The following is a 22,723-nucleotide window of genomic DNA, read 5'->3' as shown; positions in this document are numbered from 1 at the left end:
GCTGTTTTTTTTTTTTTTTGATACACGCGAGCGGTCACACCACTCTAATGTGAATACGGCCAAAAAAATCAGAAAATAAAAGGTCCTGGCAAGGCCCACGGGCAGGCCTCACCCTATGCAAAGTCTAGTTTTCGAGGTGCTCAACAATATATGATGCCACCCAATCTACCATGCTATTCGTCTCTCGGAAAACATGCCGAACAGACATCACGATAGAATCACGAAGGAAACTCCAAATGTCACGGAGCAGCGGATGGGTCTCCAAATTTGCTTCGCCTCATCTTAGATCCAGCCGATAACTATGACAAAATCTCCCTCTATGAAAATCTTCTCTACTCGCAGCTCTTGTCTAATGCAAATGATGCCCGCCCAAACGGCACAAAGCTCAGCTCTCAAGAAGAAAGCCTAAAAAGATGTGAGCCCCCTTACCGCCAACAACCTGACATCCGGACCACGGATGACATAACCAGCACCACCCCCACCATCCCTAACACTACCACTCGAAAAACCTAGGTTCGAGACTCAACAATGAATTCCTTTTAAAAGATCAATTTAAAATATTTCTATTGCAATAATCATTTAAGTTGCTGTGCATTTATTGTTAGAACAGTGTAATTAAGGATTTTGAGTTTCAACATTATGATTGTGATAAGGATCTACTCCCTTTCTGGTTGTTTAGAGATTCTTGTACCATGGAAAAAAAAGAGTACGGAACAAAGACAAATATTTTGTTGCTATTAGAATCAAGAACTATTCAGTTTACTACTATGGTATCCTTTATTACTCGGTAATCACCCATGAAGAATAATTATATTGTTTATTATATTATTTAGATGAAAATCAAAATAATTTATAAGTTAACTTGATACTATACAACAATAGTATTTGATAATGCAATATGATGAGTTAATGACAATATAATATAATATTATTATCGATCTTATTATGATATAACAATTAAATTATAATATGGTATTTTATAAAATATTATTATATTATAAAATAAACTTAAAATTTTTTACTTTTTATGTTGTTTAGATTAAATATCAAAATAAATAATTTATATCAAGAATACAATAATAGTTTTTGACAGTACAAATAGTTAGACAATTAAAAGCACCATATAATATCCTTTATTAACATTTTCTAATATCAAAAGCACCATGATATTCCGTACCGGTCCGAACCGGCCGGTACACCCCGTACCGACAGAGAGCCAATCCAATTCAGGTCGGATTATCAAAAAATGGGCTGAACATGACCAAATCGGTCGGTTCGGTACGGTATCAGTTTGAACCACTCGATACCGAACGGTTCGATCTGGTTCGGAGCCAATTCGGCCCCGTTTTTTTTTTTTTTAGTGCCAATGTGTGGGATTTTTTTTGATTTTTTACTATCGTTACGGTATGGTACAGTCCGATATGGTATGGTACGGTACATACGGCCGGCAACCGGCATGGATTTCGGTACCGATTCCGCGAATCTTGAAAAGCACTTTCTCACTTTGGTTATCAAGCAAATATTAAAGTTCCACAATATTTCAAAAATGTAGTTAGAAAACAACAAATGGCATTTTATTAAAAGCTCTACTGTCCAAAGCACTACAGCTGAAAGCTAAAGTAACTTCAATGGTGCCAAATGAGACCTTAATCATTTACTGTAACCCTAGAAATTCTTTAAAATCACAAACATAAATTTCTACACACAAGCCCCATCTCATCTAAAAGTATTAGCTGTTACAGAGCACCATCCAGAACAGGATGCCTTTCCAAATACCTGAGACCAAAGGTCCAGACTTGACTGGCCAAGATTTAATTTCAGCAGTTGCCATTGCAAGAGAAAACTATCAGTGGTATTCCTTAAGCATCCATGGGAAAACAAATTGTATGCCACATGTTTAATTACTGAATTGGTATAATAATAACAAATACCTACTCCAAATTTGAGATACTTTATTAGGTATTCCAACATTTCCATGCAGAGAAAACTGCTCTTGCAACCACAAAGACTTGAAATCAATAGCATTCAACATAAAAGATCGAAGTTCCAAAATCTGGATTCAGAATACTATAGCTAGTCATCACTATGTTAGATATAACATCTCACAAGTCCATGTCTCATTCATTTGACAAATATTCTTATTGTATTACAAGTTACTATAGCCTTTTTTCTTGTTGCAACAAGACAATTCCAAGATAAAATTTGTTTTGCTTTTAATATATCATAAATGTGACACTGAAGGCCAATAACCCAATAATCTGATCCATGTCTGACCTGAATTCTTCAAGCTTGGTTCATGCAAAGTGGGACTTTATGACTTATCTAGTAGGGTTTTATCACATTGATATCTTAAAAGGGGTGTGTGTGCGCGCGCGCATGCAATTTCCAACTTGATAGCCTGATAAATATATTCTATTTTCAGCGAACACCCACCTGAACACCCACCCTGCTTGTGTCTGTTTATTGACCTTTTTTGTGCAAAGACATATAATAAAAGGCAGTGTTTGTGCATATGTTTCACTCTCTTCTACCACTCAGAAGATAGGTCATGATGTCATTACCCCCTACGCCACCCACCCCAATCCGCCACCATATAAAAGAGAAAATTCAAACGCATAATTCACCCCGTCCACCAGCCAAAGCTTTTGAGATATCATAGGCCACTGCCTCCAATGAACTTGTTGCCAAACACCACTACCTTCATCCCTTCTACAATCCCAAGTTCCCAACCCACATGACCACATCAATCCAGCCCCTATACCCCCAAAACCAAAAAAAAAGAAAAAAAAAAGACAATTCCACCCATCACTGCCTTATCATCAACAATAGTGGCCCTCCATTTTTTTCCTCAAACAGGAACCTAAATGCAAACCCTAAACAATTCAGATACTATGACCCCTATTCAGATTCAAAGCTGGGTTCAAATTAGATATGATTTGAATGGTATCAAATATCAACTGCCCACCTAAATAATTTTATTACCATATGAGGAGAATAAAGATGATGTTTAAATTGTAGAATCAGATGCCCACTTTGGAATCTCTGGCTATCAACTGACTGAATTATTTCCAAACCCTTGGCATCTCAATGTGGAAGAAAGATAATTATAAACACCCACAATCTGACTTCATCAACATTAGTTTTATCCACCATTACTTCACCTATATAAATTTTATGTTTGTTATCAAAAAATGCTTAAACTTTTTAACCTTCAAGGGTTTGACCAACAAATCAAAATTAAAGGGAGCACAATCTTAACTCCATATCTAGGTCTCTGTCAAAGCTACAAATACTTCAACTCTGTCCCTCCATTTTCTGTGCAAGCAAAGTCGTGCATCGTTTCATATATATCATTTTGCATGATAATTATATGTTGTGCAGAATAAAATTAATGAACAATAAAAATGATGAGAAAATTAGATTATGCTCCCTCTGAACATCAAATTAATCCTCCAAGTTTACAGAACTCATCATGCATAAAACATTTGGCATAATATCTGAACTAAAAATATATGGAAGAAAAATTAAAAATTGAAGGACCTTCAAATCTGTCTGAAGTGTAAAAGAAACTTTCCAGGCTTTTTGAACTTCATTGAACAGCAGAATGCATTGATCATTGGCATCTTTAAGAGCAAGCTTTAGCTCAATAACTTCATTCCTCAGATCATGAACTTCCTTTTCTTTCTCATACAGTTCTTTTCGAGAATCATTAGCCTATGAATCAATAAAAAAAATATAGAAACTGGTTACATTTTGAACAATCAAAGATCAAAGGATCAAATCAAGAAAAATACAAATTCTTCTGAAGGATAGAAATGAGAAGAACTCACCACATCTTTCCATTTTTTAATCGTATCTCGATTTCCAAGGCTTAGTTCAGCATTTCTTGCTCTTGCAGAAAAATTAAGGGTGGACAATGTTTTCGACAGATTTGAAGCAATTGGACAAACATGGACAATCATCAAGGTCTTTGAGCTACCACCTGCCAAAGGAAAAGGAGTGGATGGCCTAACATACCATGTGATAACTAGAGGGAAAAAAAAAGATAAAGCATATGACATACAAATAAATATAGGCCAAGCAGACAACATTCATGTGTCAAAACAGCAAACTTGACATAGAACATGAGCTGGTGGGTCACATTATAAAGAACAACTAAAAACAGATAAGGTTGGGGACTTGGGGGTTTTCATGCTTGAAGCCATGAAGGCATTGTTAATTCTAAGATATCAATCAGTCATTGAAGTATGAAATGGTTTGTTAAAGAACCAGTCTTCCTACAAATTTGGCATATTACTAGCATAAACACGAACAAAACGAAATAAAATTACCTGAAAAGTGTACCAAGCAGTGTCCATCGTTTCATCCTGAATTGGTCGGTAAATCCATAACTAGGACAGAACACAATTCGGGTCAGCAAGTGATTCGATCCGACCCAAACCAAGCTGAAGTAGGTGGAACCACCCTGTTCCACTCATTTTAGAGCGGTTCAGCCCCTTAAAGGCCTCTTGTGCCTTTCTACATTCCAAGGTCTACCAAACCGATACCCAAGGGCGAATCAATTGACAATTAATTCGGTATGGCACAGGTCCATACCATGCTGATCCAACATGTTTGGAACCAAGGAGGGGGGAGAGGTAGAAGCAAAGAGGAGAAGAGAGAGGGAGGGAGGGAGGGAGAGAAAGAGACAGAAATGTGGTCAAAGAGGGTCAATAGCTGCAGGACAGAGGAGAGAGGTAGAAGGGATGGGAGAGAGAGAGACAGGCAGGGGGACCAGGGGGCTTACCTCATCAGTGGTGGTTGGTGTAGAGAGAGAGAGAGAGAGGGAGGAGCAGCACTAGGGCATGATCGATCCTTGAGCTGAGGCGGAGCATGAGAAGGAATGGACAATTCCATGGAATCGTCATCAGTGGCGGCTAGTGTCAAAATAGAAAGAGCGGTGGAGATAAGGTTTTGAAAGGCCTTCGACCTTAGGCAAATGGCAAGAAAAAAGGACTCCATGGAATCTTCAAGAGAAGTTGTTGGGGGAGAGGGGGAAAGTTTTTAGGCTGAATAGACCTACACGGCCACATCGTATGCTAGATCCTATTCTGCACAATCAGGATATGGCCTGCAAGGATATCCTAAGTCTGAGAAAGTATATTGAGTGGTTACTATCGTCCACAATCTCAACTAGACATAGGTCAAGTTTCGCAACCTCAATCTTCCCTCAGATGGGATGATCAACCCAGCATTGACATCAAATCGGTACTAAGACAGCTATCTTGGAGATTCAAATTATGAGATCCAGGGATGAGCACATTATCTTGGTTGGAGACAAATCTCAAGCCCTGACTATGATCAAGATCCTAATGTCTCCAAGCATCATACACACTCCACGAAGAACTAGTTATTGGTATGTATTTTATAGTTCAAATCAATTTGATATATGCATTTTCAAGATCAAAAATATGCGGTCTACATTAATTATATCACAATTGCATTTATTAATCAATTATATAGTCTACCGAGACTAATATGACATAAAATAACAACAAAATAGAATTGAAATAGTAATTCAACAACCACAAAGTAATTTTAAAATAAATCCCTCAAAAGCAAAAAAAAATGAAAAAAAAATAAAAAAGGTGTACGTGTACCAAACCAGTACACTAGAGCATACTAAGTGTATGTACATTACATAGATGTACCGTACAAGACCGATCATCAACTGATACAGCATCCAGAGTGGTTCAATAGACCTTATTAAGGTAAGGTATAAGATGAATGTCCAGGCTCAAGTTCAGATAGTTCTTCCCCAAACCCAGGGCATGTTCAAAATACGGAAAACATTCTCATAATCTAATATTGGTGGCTGGATGCAGCCAATTGTAAGAGATCCTTTCACATTTAGATGAGCCTAAATAGGAATCTGAGGATGCCAAGAATAAATCAGAAAATGCTTAAATTTACTACTTGGATTCATGTGGAGATAAGTGAAGTTACATTTTGATATCTTCTTTCTATTTTTCTCCTTGGTATTTGGGAATGGTTTGAGTGACATAGTCACATCATACTTAACCTTCTTCTGTGCATCTTTCCTAACAATTGCTCTACTCTTCTATCCTAAAAGAGGAGAGGCTACTTATCACATTGGCTTGGAATAAAGCAAGAAAGGCGGAACCATCCCAAACCATCCGGTTCGAGGTGTGCCGAACCATACTAATGGCAAACTAGGACGGTTCCAGCATTCAAAATGAGAGACTAGGGAGGAGAGGGAGAAGGAAAGAGAAGAAGAGAGAGAGAGAGGGTGGAGGGAAGGAGAGGGAGAGTGCATCCGAAGGCCTCCGCATTCACTGGAGACCAACGAGGAGAGAGGGAGAAGAAAAGAAAGAAAGACAGAGAGAGAGGAGAGAAAGAGAGGCGACAGGGAAAGAGAGCCTCCAGAGATCCGCCAAGGCGGCTGGAGAGCACCGTTGCTAACTTTACCCGATGTTGTTGAAAAAAAAAAGATAAAATAGGAGCATTTGTCCCTATTTCAATCGGATGCTTTGGCCCTCCAGTAGCCTCGACAAGCCTCCCGAGGCTCTCTCCCTCTCCCCTCTCCTTCCCTCCCTCCCCCCTTCCTCTCTTGCCTTCCCTCTCCCCCCACCTCACTGGCCTTCCTCCAGCCCTCCAACTGGAGCATAGGCTCTCCGACGGCCTCAACCAACATCCGAAGGTTCTCTCTCTTCTTACTATTAGGATTTGACGTCTCGAGATTTGATCCACATTAAGCCCACAGCGAGATCCAAGACGATGAACGAATCCAATGAACCCAAGAATAGCCCAAACGGAGTTCGAATGGAGAAATTACGTGCGAAAAAAAGCCAGGACACTGGCACGGCCCACGGAGCAACGAAGGCCGGTGGCAAGCTGGCGGAGGGCAGCGGAGGAGCACGTGCGGCGGCGCATGGGCCGGCCACAAGCGCGTGGCCCAGCGCACGGACACACGAGGGCAGCCCAAGTCCAGGCGCGGCCCACATGGACTTCTCATGCTATCCACGCATGGTGCGTGGACCGACGGTCCATGGGGCATCACGTGGACCGGCTGGACGTTTCCCGCCCGATTTCTCGCGGTCTACATGGATCGATGGGTTGTTTCTCGTCCGTTCAGCGCGGTTCACGGGCATTTTGGTGGATCAGGGACTCAATATTGCGCAATCCGATGGATTGGAACGCGAGCGGCTTGATGGCGTTGATCTTGAGAGTTGATCAAATGGCTAGAGGCTAGTTTGAGTTATAAACGGATTGCAAGCTCCATCTTGAGCTAGAATTTTGGCCTTTAGGAGGCCTGTGGCGAAATAGAGATCACGATGGTGAGTTCGGCAGAATCCTTTGACGTGGTCGAGAGCGAGTTCACTAGCAGCAACAGCAGACCCTGAAAGGCGCCAACAGAGAGCAGAGGCAAGGGTGCTTCGACAGATTATCAGGCAGCAAACAGCGGTCGCTTCAGAGGTTCAGGGGGTCCTTCCTAGAGAAAGAATTTTTGTGAGAAAAAGCTTTTTGTTGAGAGAGATTGGGTATACGAGGGTTGAGGGTGTGATCTCCTCTGATAATTTTCTCTTTTTCATAGTGAAACTTACATGCCGCGTGGAGGCAAGCCTTTTGACTGATCCACGTATTTGATTGTATTTCTGTTTTTGTTTCTTCTTTCTTCCTGCTGCACCGAACGATATCAAAAAGATCCTGTGGTGGTAGTGTCCTGGCCAGACATCCCCACCAAGTAGTATCAGAACTAGACGGTACCAGCGCGCAGGTTACGGTGGTGGTGATCAAGATTGAAGATAGAGAAGACAGGCTCAATCAAAATAGAGATCAACAAGTTTAATAGAAAGAATAATTTCTCCTTATGGCAAGCAAGGGTGAAGAATGTGCTCATCCAACACGGGTTAATCAATACTTTTTTGTGCGTAGACAAGCCGACTACCATGGAAGTGCAGGATTGGAGGCGGCTCTAGATGCAGATGGTGAGTACGATCCGCTTATACTTAGCAGATGAAGTGGTGATACATGTACTTAGTGAGACTTTTTCGATGACGATATGGTCGAAGCTCGAGTTGTACATGACAAAGTCTCTCACCAACACTCTCTTCTTCTGGAGGCAGTTCTACCTGCTGCGGATGGACAAAAGATAGAGTGTGCGAGAGCATCTCAACCACTTTCAAAAGATTCTCATCGATCTCCTCAACGTTGGTGAGAATGTTGAGAAGAAAACCAGAACACTGGTCTTGCTAGCGTCGCTTCCCCCTTTGTATAACTCTTTGGTGACTGCTCTTCTAATGGAGAAGAGCATCATCAAAATGGATGAGGTCACTACGACGATTCTCCAGAATGAGGTTCTCAGGAGAAAAAATCCAACTTCGAGCTCAGACGGCAGCTCAGCTTTGGTGATTCTGGAGGAGCAGAAGGCGGCAGACGGAATGACAGAAGATCACGATAAGGGTGGTCCAAATCCAGGATGAGGGACTTAAGCAAGATCAGATATTACCAGTGTGATGAGTTGGAGCATCTAGTCAGAAATTGTCCTCAACTCAGGGATCGGATGAGAGCTACTGCAGCAACGGCCAGTAGCGAGTCAGAGAATGATGTCCTAAAGATATCTGATGAGGTATCTACTTTCTGACAGTAGATTTTAGATTCTACATGCACCTTCATGTATGTTGCAGAGAGAAACAATTTGACTCCCTAAAAAGCAGTGAGGGCACTGTTCATCTGTCAAATGGATCGAGCTATGCGATAAGAAGCATCGAGATGATTAGCTGGAGGATACATGATGGTGCAGTGAGAAAATTAGAAGAGATCTGATACATATCCGATTTCAGACGGAATCTTATCTCACTGAGCAGACTGAATTCGAGAGGCTATAGGACGATAGCTGATGGAGAAATTCTGAAGGTGTTGCGTAGCGAGAGGATTATTCTGGAGAAAAAAAAGAGAACGAAAAGACATTACTACTTGACGGAGAGCCCAGTGCGAGGTGGAGCTTCAGGAGCCAGGAGGAGCTTAGAGCAAGGTGGAGCTCCAGATGGAGGTGGATCGGATACGAGACGTGAGACTCAAGAGGATGAAAGACGATATCACAGGATGAGATTTCTATTGCCGCAGAAGGATATCCCGAGCAAATCTCAGATCAAAAGAAGCACAGCATACGATGGAGATCGGATCGAGTGGCCTAACTCGACTCATGTTTGTCTATCCATGATCAGCAGGCGATTGCCCCAGGGCATGGGGGTGAGGAGATCCAAAAGCTCTCAAAATTAGGGGATCGAATGTCGAGTCGAGATGGAGATTATTGAAATTTAACGCCTCGAGATTCAATCCATACTGAGCCCACAGCGAGATCCAAGACGACGAATGAAGTCCAATAAACCCAAGAACAGTCCAAACGGAGTCCAGACGGAGAAACTATGTGCGAAAGAAGGCCAGGACGTGGTGGCACGGCCCATAAAGCGGCAGAGGCCGGCGGCGGGCCGATGGAGCGAGCGCGCCAGTGACGCACGAGTCGGCCGTGAGCGCGCAGCCCAACGTGCGGATGCGAGGGTGCACGGGTGCGGCCCACAAGGACTTCTCATGCGGTCCACGTGCGGTGCGTGGACCGACGATCCATGGGGTATCACATGGACCGACCGAGCATTTTATGCCTGATTTCTCATGGTCTACGTGGACCGATGGGTGGTTTCTCATCCGTTTCACATGGTTTACAGGCATTTTGGTGGACCGAGGACTCAGTATTGCACGATCCGATGGATTGGAATGTGAGCAGCTTGATGGCATTGATCTTGAGAGTTGATCGGACGGCCAAAGGCTAGTTTGAGTTATAAACGGATTGCAGAATCCGCTTGCGCTGGGATTTTGGCCTTTAAGAGGCCTGTGGCGAAACAGAGAGCACGGTAGTGAGTTCAACAGAATCCTGAAATGCAGTCGAGAGTGAATTCAGTAGCAGCAACAGCAAACCATGAAGGGCACCGACAGAGAGCACTGACAAGGGTGCTTCAGACAGATTATCAGACAATGGACAATGATCGCTTCAAAGGTTCAAGAGGGTCTTCCTAGAGAGAATTTTTATGAGAGAGCTTCTTATTGAGAGAGATTGGATGTACGAGAGTTGAAGATGTGATCTCTTGTAATTCTCTCTTTTTCATAATGAAGCTTGCATGTCCCGTGGAGGCGAGCCTTTTGGCTGATCTACGTATTTGATTGTATTTCTGTTTTTGTTTCTTCTTTCTTCTTGTTGCATCGAACGGTATCGAAAAGGTGCTGTGGTAGTGGTGTCCTAGCCAAACATCCCCAACACTTACCACCCCCTTTCTCTCTCTTTTCCTCTCTTTCCTTCTCCTTCCACCCCACCATGTCAATTTGAGCCCGATACAATATGGGGGCATATCGAACCATACCATTGACCAACCTATCCGAAGCCTCCAATGAACTTTGGAATAAAGTTTATAGAAGGCTTGTCTATTACCCATTTTACCTTTCTGTAAATTCTCTCTTCCTCTTTTCCTCTTCTTTTTCCCCTTTTCTAGTCCTTCCACTTACATTATCTTCTCCACACATTAATTTGTCATTGATCTGCAATCAATCAGGCCCCCTAACTAGCAAAACCAAACATTGGGACAACGCCCTCATTCTTACAAACCACTATACTACTAGCCAAGGATCGCCGACTCGAAACTAGACCCCATGCTAGCCGGCCAGCGGAACAAGTCGACACCCCCCCATATCGGACCATACCATATCCGAACCGACACGAAAACAGAAGATGAATCGAAGAGGAAAAGAGAGAGAAAGAGAGGGGGGACGGATGGAGAGGAAAGGAATAGGTGACCGACGGAGATGCCTACAGTGGCCACCAAAAGAACCGCCAAAGCCTCCCAAGCTTCACGGTCCTCCATAAGAGAAATTGAGAATAAAGAGATAGAGAGAGAAGGGAAGGGGGAAGAGGAGAGAGGGGAAGGCGGTGGGGAGAACGCCATCGCCATCGGGCAGCCCAAACACCCCCCCCAGATTGCCGCGGGTTCCAAACAGAGGCTTCGCCCCTATTTCATCGGATTTTTTTAAAAATCCGATATACAGTGAAGCCGGCAATGGGTTTGCCGGCACAAACCTAACAAAATAGGGACGAAGCCACTGTTTCGAACCCACGATGGCCGCAGCGGGTTTGGGCCACCCAACGGCCTCCCCACCCTCCTCTCCCCTTCCTTCCCCTCTCTCACTCTATCTCTCTCTTCTCAGTCTCGCGGAGATCCGAAGTCTCTACGACCCTCCGACAGCCTCGACAGGCCACTGCTGGCCTTCCTTTCTCTTTCTCTCCCCTCCTCTTTCTCTCTCTCGCTTCCTCTCTTTCCTTCTCCCTTGCTGTGTTTTCGCCGACGTTCCGAATCGGACGCCCAAACCACACTAATTAGCAGCCCGTATGGTTCGACACGTCGCGAACCGTCCGATTTCGCGAACCATGCTACTAGCTCTCCTTGACTATAATTATTTTCTCTTCTTTTTCCCATCTCAACTACCAATGTGTTTTACACATATTAATGTATTGGCTAATATTTTTTGAAGATCTTTCGAATAATCTTCATCCATAAATTCCCTACAAAACTTAAAAGGATGAAACAACTTTATGCTAGTTTTAACTCAATTTATTGCCTGCTTTCTAGACAACCACCAAAAAGACTTTTAAAAACACCCTAACTCCATAAGGTTCATTCATTCACAACCCAAGGTCTCTTTATTAACCATTTGTGAATCCTAGTCTTGCAGACTACATCATGACCAATCTCATCATGGTATTTCAAATGCACTACAAAACATCAGTAAGCTTGTCAAACACCTTTCTTAAAACTAAAGAGTTTACCAATTCCAAATATGAGGAAGGACATGGGAAGAAATGATGCAGAAGTGTTTCCATCTAAAGTTGTTGCACTAACAAACAGAAGAGACAAAAGTAAAACGGTGTAAATAACTGCAAGCACCCGAGCACACATGGCCTCATCCAAATCAGTCTTAATTGGCTTTATTGATTCGACTTGACTGGTGGTTCAGAGGCTAGGGCCCTAAGCAGTTGGGCTCTGATGAGTGTCAACTAAGGTCCCTCTCCACCTTCATTCCCTTACCAAGAGAGGGGGACGGTAAAAGGAATCAAGTGGTAAAGAGATAAAGCAAAGCTACAAGATGGCAGGGCTGCAGGGCAGCTGGTGACAGCAGTACATGGCAGCAGTATTGAGTTACCAGTTAACAAATCAGATGCAAACAGTGAACAGTGAAAAAATGTGCACATAGCAGCTATTGTACCATCACAGGCAACAGAAGAAGCCATTGCTGCAGGCAACACAGCATATATAGCCCTTATTGCTCACAATAGCGGACTAAAGCAGCAGGCCAAAAGGGAAAATAGGAGGAAAAGGAAACAAAAAGGGAAGAAAAGGCTGAAATAAGGAAAACTAGATGAGAATAGAGGATTGATAACATGTTTAGAAAAAACTATGGGAGCACCAAGCTCTTTGAATTGAAAGTGGAATGTAAGATGGTTCTTTTTGATTTTTTCCTAATTCTGGAAGTCGGTTACTTTCTTATATTCTCTTGAGTCTGGACCTCTAATAGGCAAAGGGTAAACCAAGTGCTACCTAATTGGTACCTCCGTTGTTAAATGATGCATGTGCCTATACTGGATTAAGTGGGGATATCCTGATACCACAACTTGACTGGTCACCTAAGCTCATCAAAATGCAAGCACCTTGGCCAATATTATATACAGAGGATAGAGTACGAGAAAAAAAAAAGTACTTAAACAAGCCAACTGGCAACCTCTATTGTATTCTAGAGTCGAGTTAAAGTATAAGAATGAGTTATAGCCACTATTCTCCCCAAGGGTCACAAGCATACTCTTTATGATCATCAAGGTGGTGCACCCAAGGTTTCTACTTAGCTAATTTTACTGCTTCCTACTTGAAAAAGAGGCTTCTCACTAAATTGTATGCTCCTAGCCCAATCTAGATCCAATGGTCCATAGATTCATGAGGTGGTAACACAAAATTCGCAAGGGAAACATCTCCCACCCCCTCTTTTACTTGGTATCCAAAAGATATTTTCCTACACAGCTTCAGGAGGCCCCTTCTGATTCGCTAATTGTAGTTTCTGCTTAGATTTGGATGCTTCATTCCCAAATATCAAATGCCATTGATTGCGCTGTTCTGTAATGTTGAACCAAGCTAATCCTTTAAAACCCTCCATTTTGTGAAGAGCTGCTTGTTAGTCTTCCATAAGCCATCATAGATGATTCATCCATCATTGAAAAATAAGCTGCGTCTTAACGAACATTGAACAATTGAGCAGGTATTTAACGAAAATCACAGGCATGCCAAACGCAACTTACTATGGCATGGATAGTAAATGTTAGAAATGGATACAATATTTGCATTAGTTGTGTAACATATGACTTCTCCAAATGAGATTCTTCGTCTCCAAGCAATAAATATATCAACCTGGGACTGGAATTCTTAAAAACTAGACCTTCATTTCAAACTCCTACTTCAAAGATATGAGAAAATGAGCAGAAGAAAATCTGAGCAAGAAGCAGTTAAAAGATAGCATTTTAAAAAATATAAAGGAAGCATAAGCATGTCAGACATTCAGACATAACATTCCTCTAATTAACTAATCAAAAAAAATGTCAGCTTTTGGTGTTATCATGAAATATTGCTAACAAATTTTATACATGGAGTAGACATAAAGAAGCATCAATTCAATTAATATAAAATTCACTTGAAAGGAATCAGAGTTAGCATTTGGATTTTAGAGCTATATGCACATCAATCCCAAAGAGGCACAAGCAAAGATTAGTTTACATGGGCGGTATTAAACATACATTTTAGGCTAAAATTTAGGCACTGCCTATCAATGAATATGATATCATAGATCTAAGTGAAAAACTTTTCCCAAATCCAAACAGTTTTAAAGCCATATCTACGTGAAAGTCTTGCCTATGATAACAAATCTCTCTCTCTCACGCGCGTCTGTGTGTTTGTGTGAAAATTTTACTTATATCATCAATCCCAAGGTTTTAAATACTGTGGGACAGGGCTGTCCCAGTTTTTTCATGAGACAGGACCTACCACCATCCGGTCCCGACATTTGGGATAGAGGATGTCCCAAGACGTCCTGATCGAAATGCTGGGAGGCTAGCGGGATGGCCCTGTCCCAATACATGAGATGCTACCCTGTCCCAATATCCCATGAGACATCCTGATGAGACCTGAATCCTTGGTCAATCCTATTATGGCTAATGCTTGCAGGTATCATATATATTATCAAACAACAAAAGATTAAGCAAAGAATTTTCGCTTAATCTTGGCATCAGAAGTTTGCATCATAAGCATGAAAAGAGATATATCAGCTACACTAGCGTGCCTGTGACCTTTGAAGCAGCAGCAGCAAATTGTCTCTGACATTTGCAGAACAAAGTTACTTGCATTTTATACTTCTTTTTCACATTGATGATCATGATGATGATTTCCATCAAAAAAATAAAAAAAGATGATCATGATGATGAGGCATTTAAACAATGAAAAAGCCTAGAAAGTGTGAAAGCATGTTAGCTTCAAAAAATAGAAGGAATGAACCTCAAGATTTTCATCTGAAACGGCCTTAAATATTCATTGTCTCTTTAGTGGCATCTAGACGCTTGTGCCAAATTTTTCAATAGCATCTCAGGACATCTTGGGGTCAGGAGGTGAAAAGTGGAAGTTTTGATCTCAAATTACCACAAAATGTTAAGCAAACAAACCTTTTTAGTCTGTATAAATTTAATACAGATTTCCCCATGAAGCAAATGAATAATGGATGGGTGCCTTCCATGTACTTTAAAGGACCTAAAAACGAAAATCATGTTTGTTAATTATTAGCAAAAGTATTTGGAACTTTGGATGATGTTGTGGAGTTCAAGCAAGGAATCCTACTTGGGGCTAATTGACCGATTAGATTGTTTCCTGTTCTTAAGTCTGCACAGGAAAAATCATAGATGTTTCGAAACGATTGGAGGTGGGGGAGCAGCTTAATGGCTCCTCATGGAAACTGTATTGCCTGTAAGTACAATTTTGCTACCAATAATACACCTCTAATAGTACCATTTGTGACCCATAAATTTAACAATCATTAAGATTGAATACCAGTTTTCATTGTTTCAAAAAGACTTCATATGGTCCAGCTTATACCAAAAAACCACCTTTCCCACAGCCATGACACAACTAGAAAGAGTTGATTGTCTGGAAAATGGACAAACAAATCACAGTGTGATCAATAAATATTTATCACTATGGTTATAAATATCAATTTCGTCAAGCTCAAATATTCTAACAGAATATGTTGTTCACAGATACATGACATGTACAAACAAGATTATCAATGCAAAATGTAGTCACATGAGAAGAATAGTTACCCAGCGAGTCAGCAAGCAATTGCGTCAGCCTTGAATTTTCATATGGTATGATTTCTTTCTTCGAAGTCAATGATGACAAAACATCCCCCAACCTACACCCCCCCCCCCAAAAAACAACAAAAACAAAAACCAAAAAAAAAAAAAAAAAGATGTTTAGTATGAATGAGTTAATGGTGGCAAATGCTAACTGATACATAAACAGGAGAATGATATGATGTAGAGTAAAAGAAGTAAGAAATCTAGATCAAATACATGCTCCCAAATTTTTGAATATCTCCGATGGAAAAGAGAAACATTTTAATAAAACCAAACAGAGTTGGAGCATTATAATGTTTGCACCACTCCATCCTACAAATATAATTTTTAAATGGTAAATTTCTCTTAAAAATAAATTAAAATTATACGGCACTGTAAAATACTGCATGCTGAATTAGCACTCCTAGTCAAGAAAGAAACTGATCGAACCATTTTAAACCACAACACCTTATTTTATCTTGCCATCAAGTTTTGAGAGATATTTTGTTTTAGATGAATTGTTTTTGCCTTCAAATAGAGAGTCATGTATCTTAGAAATGATTCTAATAAATGCCCGTCAGTCCTAAATTATGAACTTCACAATTGAAAAACAACAGTAACATATAACAAATCAGACATGAGAATAAACAGAAAGTGAAATCCGTAGACAACTCAGACATTACCTATAGAAAAGGAATTAGATTCAATCCTTAGATGTATCCCTTATACTTACAAATTTGTCAAGTGAAGAATTTTTAGCAAAATCTATCAGTGACCTCCTGTATGAATATTCTTCAATATTACATATAGTATTTAAAGTTTTAAACTCAACCATTTCATTTCATTGAGAATGTTGATGTCAAAATTTATCCAAAAAATGGATTTTTGTTTGTGATAAAAGAAGCAGGAGGTAAATGACAATTATGACCTTGAATAGTTATGTGATTATATGCAATAATGTGCAGCTTTATAATAGGCTTATTATGTATGAAATATGCAATTTCTTTTTGTGGGGTAAGATATGTAATCTCTTATTAGTGCTAGCTGTGCATATTATGGCTCAATGGTAAAGAGCCCAAGCCAAAAAATCCGCAGCTTATGGAAATAAGTGGAAACTCAAGCTTGTCTCCCAAAAAGGCTCATTCAAGTGCCTGATGAGAGGATCCAAAATAATCATCAGTGTTACTGGAAAATGGCATTTTTCAAGTTTTTGCTGTGTCCCCATTGGGACAGGACATGATAGAAATGGCATTACATGCCATGGATACACGAGAGTTTCTTGCCAAATTGGATTTTCTTTCTTAGGACAAAAGTGGACTCCCACTTTCTTTCATGGGAAAAGAAGCCACAAGCCAACTATATTTGAAAACAAATAAGTGGTTCAGGTTCACCAAATCCCTCATCGATCATTATACCAACAAAGCCACCAAGGGAGAAATAAGAGAGAAACCCCAAAAGGAAGGAATAAGAAATTAGAGGAAAGATAGGGCAACTGTTTGCATATCTTTTTCATCATTGTCTTCAAGCCTTGCACCATTGAGCCCTCTTCTCCTTCTTTCTCCCTCTTTCTCTATCCTCTAATTACAATCTACTCCTCCCGTTTTTGTTGAGGCATAGCTTGAGGCCAAGGAGGAGAAGGATGAATGATGTTCGAAGGACCAAGACCAGAGACAGGAACAAGCAATGACTGCACCTAAGAAGGGTGTGACCTCTTTTGGATTAAAGTGCTTTTAAAGTCAAAACACCAGTGTTGCCCTCCATATTCACAGAAATAACTACTTTTACCTTTTTCAGTGAAGAGATTCAATAACCAAAAAGCAAGATGCCAGTTTTGCCCTCCATATTCATTGAATTACCTATTTTATATCCTTTTCAATAAAGAGCTTAAAGAGCCTGGTATACATCATCTTTTCCCATATATTTATATGCATTTGCTATATATAATATAATATTATATAATATACAAGCACCACATTCACCATGTACCTGCATTTCAATTTTTGGAGCTTGAAATGTCGGATCCTTTAGGACACCTGACACCAATGTCCCATGTCCAAGTTACATTGATATTCATACTTGGCCTCATCGTAAGCTCAATCAATCCTTAAGGCTTAAACATCCCTCTGATACAGCCAACTCAAGCCTAACCTGCCTAAAGCACGGCCTAGTTTATTTTGAGCCCCACAAACATTGTGCAACATGCATACCATGCGGGCCCCTTACCTGCATGAGCACAATATGTGATACTTCAATCCTTGCACATAGGAGAAGGCTTCTTGAGAGTTCAGAAAATGAAAAGCTGTAGCGAACTACCACCCCCCACACCCTGCCACCCCAACAAAAAAAAAAAAAAAAAGAGAGAGAAAACTCCTTTTATTCTACACTCCATAATCAGTTATATTTCTATTTCTTCTACCATTCATCTGGCTGGTTTGCTTGAAACTTAATGGTCCATCAATAATGGATAATTTACCTAGCAGACCATCCAAGCTATAAACTAAACAAGGAAAATTGATAATTCTTGTAGAACTTTATCCCGCCAAATGGTCTGATCCAATTATAACACCAGATAACATGGCATTGTTTTTTACATCATGTTATGATTTTTCAAAAAAAATCCATTAGACTATTAATGACAAGCATCCCAAGACAAATCCAAGAGAGATTACATCATTATAAAAATATCTTCTACCAGCTTATAGGAGACTAGTTAAGATTTTCCATGAGATGCGGATTATTCTAGATGGTGAGGTTCCATCATCAACATTAACCTGAACCTAATAGCGGATTTACTATGGTTAAACATTTCTACATAAGACACTTCAACAATCTTCAAAGAACACACTGATAAGGAAAATAAGTAGGAAGACATGGTGATTCAATGTTTGTTCATTTTTCCAACTTCTAGTGCTAAGTTGTATTGTAATAAGGAAAAAAATGGAGCAAAACTTCAAACTAAATGAAGCTTCGTTATGTAGGAAGGTAATGGATGACCAGGATCTCTTGCGCAAGCATAAGGTAGCAGAAGGCTAAAGTTCAATTTACTGAATTTCTTTCTGAATCTGAAACACAAGGTTTAAGATTTTAAGAGACAACAGTAAAGGAAGCTAGTTTTAGCCTTTCTATAAGAGAGATTATCGAACCTAATTTTAAAAGTTGACCATGTTATGGATTAATATGGAATTCTAACATTTATCAGATTTACAAATCCATATATTTGGTTATGCTTAAACTGTCGAAGTACAAAGTCGTATGATAATGGGAAATATAGGATGGAGGATAGCCATCAAAGGAAGTAGTTTCTCTTTTACCCCTTTTTTCCTTTATCTTTTTCTTTTTCTTGAGGAGCACATCAACGATTGGGACTTGGAATGTCAATGATGGTTTTGTCAAATACAAGCATAGGATTTGGAAGGATAGAACTGAAAAAGAATCAAAAATATACAGGAAGAGAGGTTTTAGAAGAGACGGTGAGGAAGATAGAAGTTCTACTCGTCACCACATTTGTTAATTTTACTAAATTTTCATGTCAAGCAGAAGCACAGAATAACACCAAAATATAGAAATGTATCATAACAACTAGCAAAGGAAAAACATGAACTCTGAAAAAAATAATTCAGTGGGCAGTGCACATGCTTGTCATTTCATATTCAGAGCTAATTATGCAGAATAAGATGGAAATGATATCTGTTAAAGATAAAAATATGCCATAGCTAAAATATCAGCAACAATTAATCAAAATTCAAATAAGCAAGTCTTGTTCAAATATTCAGAAGAAACAAAGAATACCACTGGAAACTAGACAAATTACAGCAAAGAAAGATACTATATACCAACACTTACGCAGAAAGTGATTTTGATACATGCAAAAGGTCTGTTACATGATCCCCACTAGCATCTTCCACATGTAAGCACTCACTTCCAGGTAAATCTACAAGAGAAAGCTTGCTGTACAAACTTTCCCTAGTGACGCAATTCGTATAGTGTATATGAATGGTGACAACCCTGACAATAATAAGCACAGCAAGTCTCAAAAAGCTGCACATATTTTTAAGGCTATCCCATATTACAAATTTAGAACAATATGACAATAGAAACTAACCAAGAGCACCAAATTCATGGGCTAGCAAGTTATAAAAAAATAGGAACTTGGTAAAAGACAAAGAAAAACACAATAAACCAGGCAAAAAGCAAGCAGGAGGACAAAGCTAGGATAAATAAGTAAATAAATTAAGCAAAACATAAACAAATAAGTCCAACATTAGAAGAGCAGACTTGGGGAAGAGCATGGTCAAATGTCCCAGAACATGTTACAAATATTCAGTACATCCCTTGTCCCAATTGCCAGAACCAAGACACCATTCAAACAACAATAGAAACATGAAAAATGCATCATTAGGAATAACCAAATATGTCTACATCCCACCCAATCTTTGGGGAGTCTGAGAATTCAACCAGACCTAATGATTTTCCTAAATTCATGCAACCCTCTCAAACTAAAGCTTCCCATAGAAGCACTGCAAAGTCAGCAGACACAGACTTTCATCGCTCATGGTTTAGACGTTTCCAGGCAAGAATTTCTAAACCTAAAGGAACAGCTTCTAGCAAAGTAACAAATAAAATGGCTTTTCATCATGATAGAAAAAGACTAAATTCAGACTACTCATCTACATACAGATGTGACACGGTAGCCTTTGCAGAATCTCTGCCTCGGTTTTGGATTGCCTCTTTTAGTAACATAGAAAAGTCCAAAGGATTATCAACTTTCTGCTGCACAAGTTCCACGAATGAATCTTGGGGACCGATGTTTATTCTCGATATGCTGTTTATGGATTCTCCTAGCAGATCTTGAACCTATCATTGAAAGCACAAATAGGCAACATAAATACATCAGAAACAATGTCAATAAAGGGGAAAATGAACAGAAATCTAAGCAAAACAATGTAAGCAGTTTAAAGAATTATGGTTGAAAAGGATAATGTGTTTGATTAAAAAATGTTGATATAATAGAATGATATTAAACATGTCAACACAGATTATAGTGAAGCAAAATGAAGAGAACAATCAAAAAAACCTGCTCATTGTAAAGCTCAAAGGCCGTAACATAAAAACTATATTGAGATGTGGATGTGGTATCTGAATTGGATAGATCAAAGAGCTCCTCAAAACTCCGCTGATACAAACCACGTTCATGGCTAGATCCTTCCTGAAACATCATAAAAAAATTTCATTATCATTCGAAGGACAGACAAAATGCATTTTATATGTGAAAACTCAGAATTTGAAACAATCAAAGTGGCATGAGGCGACTAACTTAGGCATGCTTCAACTAAAAATAATTGATTTGGTGGAAGACAAGGTCAAACCACAAGAACAAAGTTAACCCCACAAAACAACTGAGGAATCTAAAAATATTAGCATATCTGCAAGTACATGTGAATAAGTATAGTCTTACGGTCTTACCCATGGAAAGGATGATTCAGTAAAACAAATATTAAAAAAAAAACAATAGGAACATATGATTTTCCTCAATATTATTACATAAGACTTGTACAAAAGGAGAGTATGCCCAAAAGTCCATGAATTTTTTGGCCCAAAATTTTAGCATTATCAACATTTAAAAGAGACAATTTGTCTTATGGATCACAATTGCATCTTTCACCAAAAAAGCTTCTCCCACAAACAAAAACTTGGTAATAATGCAACAGGATCAACCAAGACATAAAGTAAATACACATGAGCTAACAAGAGTACACAACCAAATCAAGGTAATAAAAGGACTACAACCAAATCCAAGCAAAGATAATGAAAATAAAGAAGTGAATAGGTTCAGAAAAGAAAAGAATTAGGTAAAAAAGAAAAAAAAAATTAAGACTAAGAGAAAAAATCAAGAGAAGAGCAGTGGAGTATGAGAGGAACCATTGTATGTGTTTTTCCAGAACGACTTTGTCCATATGCAAACACAGAAACATTATATCCATCCAAGGCTGACTGTACAAATGGTTGAACATCACGAAAAAATTCCCCTGAAAGTGTTTGTATCACAGAATCAGCTACAAGAAGCCTGATAAACAGAATGAACAGTCATATTGTCTAGAGTAGGAAACATCTATATTATTTTTTTTTTTTAAATAAAAGAGAAAGTGAAGACAAAGGAATAGAAACGACCATCTAAAGAGTAGAATATTGGCAACTGATTCTTACCTTGTCCAACATGGGGCCCATAAACCCTATCAAATTCATAATCCTTCTTAGGATTGGTAAGAGAATCATCACCAGTGTTTATACGGATGGTAAATTCATCAGGAAACTCAACTATAGATGGGCCCTCATCTTCAAATAGTGGCCGTGTACGACAAAATACCTTCACATTTCCTGAAATTGAGATGCGAGGACAATTGAAACCAATTTCAACCATCAAAAACAAAGAAGAAATGGCACATTCTCCAATATATGCAATTGAAGGCTTGCAGTCTTTGCAGATATGTTGGTACCTTTGGCAGTTAACAATTCATTGAACAACTTTTTCTTCTCATTGATCAAAGGACTAATTCTGGCCTCAGTTTCAAGAGCAGCTTGATCTGCATGTAAGAGGGAAGTAAACCGTCAGCTTAATATAGAACTTATGAACAACAGGCCATTTGATAGGTAAAGAACTATATATAAAGCAATCAGCACTTTAATGCTTGTATCATAAAAACTGGAGACATTACTATTATAGTGCCAGAAAATAGAAGAAGGCAGCAAATCTAAATCATTTGCAACAAGGAAACAAAATGAACCAGTGACAACTTGAGACTGAAGTGATAGTTTTATCTCGTTAATGCAATGACTATATTAAGGCAAAAACAGTAAACTCATGAAGCACAAGAATGCAGCCAAACCTCCACAAGGATTTCTATCTAGGATGAGATCTTGGTTTGTAAAGGTTTCAGGCACTCACCAGTAAGGTATGATAAAATTAGTCTACATTATCTCAGCTGATATAAACCAATATACCTCAAAATGTCAGCCAGGACCATATCAATATACTTATCAAGATATTAAAAATTGGTTTCCTATAGTTTTTAAACATGTTTTATGCTTAACAACAGGAGCTTATCAGCTGCTCCTATGGTCAGCCTCCCACCAAAGGAAACAACTTAAACACCCTCAACTCACTAACTATCACTGACATGTCGAAACCATTAGCCACATTTTCAGTCTGTCTTCTCCCTCTACTTTCCCAACCTCCCAGTTCAGCACCCTCCCTCAGCT

The 22,723-nt window shown here is 39.5% G+C and overlaps 1 protein-coding gene across 1 annotated transcript in view; it reads right to left on the bottom strand.

Annotated features, from left to right (window-relative positions):
• The window catches only part of LOC105060596 (kinesin-like protein KIN-14L), a 64,673-nt gene that overhangs the window by 27,772 nt on the left and 14,178 nt on the right, over positions 1-22,723 (bottom strand). The window contains 9 exon segments of the mRNA XM_010944380.4: positions 3,541-3,714; positions 3,831-3,982; positions 15,452-15,543; positions 19,310-19,471; positions 20,142-20,320; positions 20,541-20,672; positions 21,386-21,492; positions 21,671-21,841; positions 21,961-22,047. Of these exon segments, the coding sequence (XP_010942682.2) occupies positions 3,541-3,714; positions 3,831-3,982; positions 15,452-15,543; positions 19,310-19,471; positions 20,142-20,320; positions 20,541-20,672; positions 21,386-21,492; positions 21,671-21,841; positions 21,961-22,047 (1,256 nt within the window).

The sequence above is a fragment of the Elaeis guineensis genome, chromosome 13 (genome assembly GCF_000442705.2).
Source record: "Elaeis guineensis isolate ETL-2024a chromosome 13, EG11, whole genome shotgun sequence".
Lineage (NCBI taxonomy): Eukaryota > Viridiplantae > Streptophyta > Magnoliopsida > Arecales > Arecaceae > Elaeis > Elaeis guineensis.
Note: the sequence above shows the minus strand (reverse complement) of the source record. Positions and strands in the feature narration are given on the sequence as shown.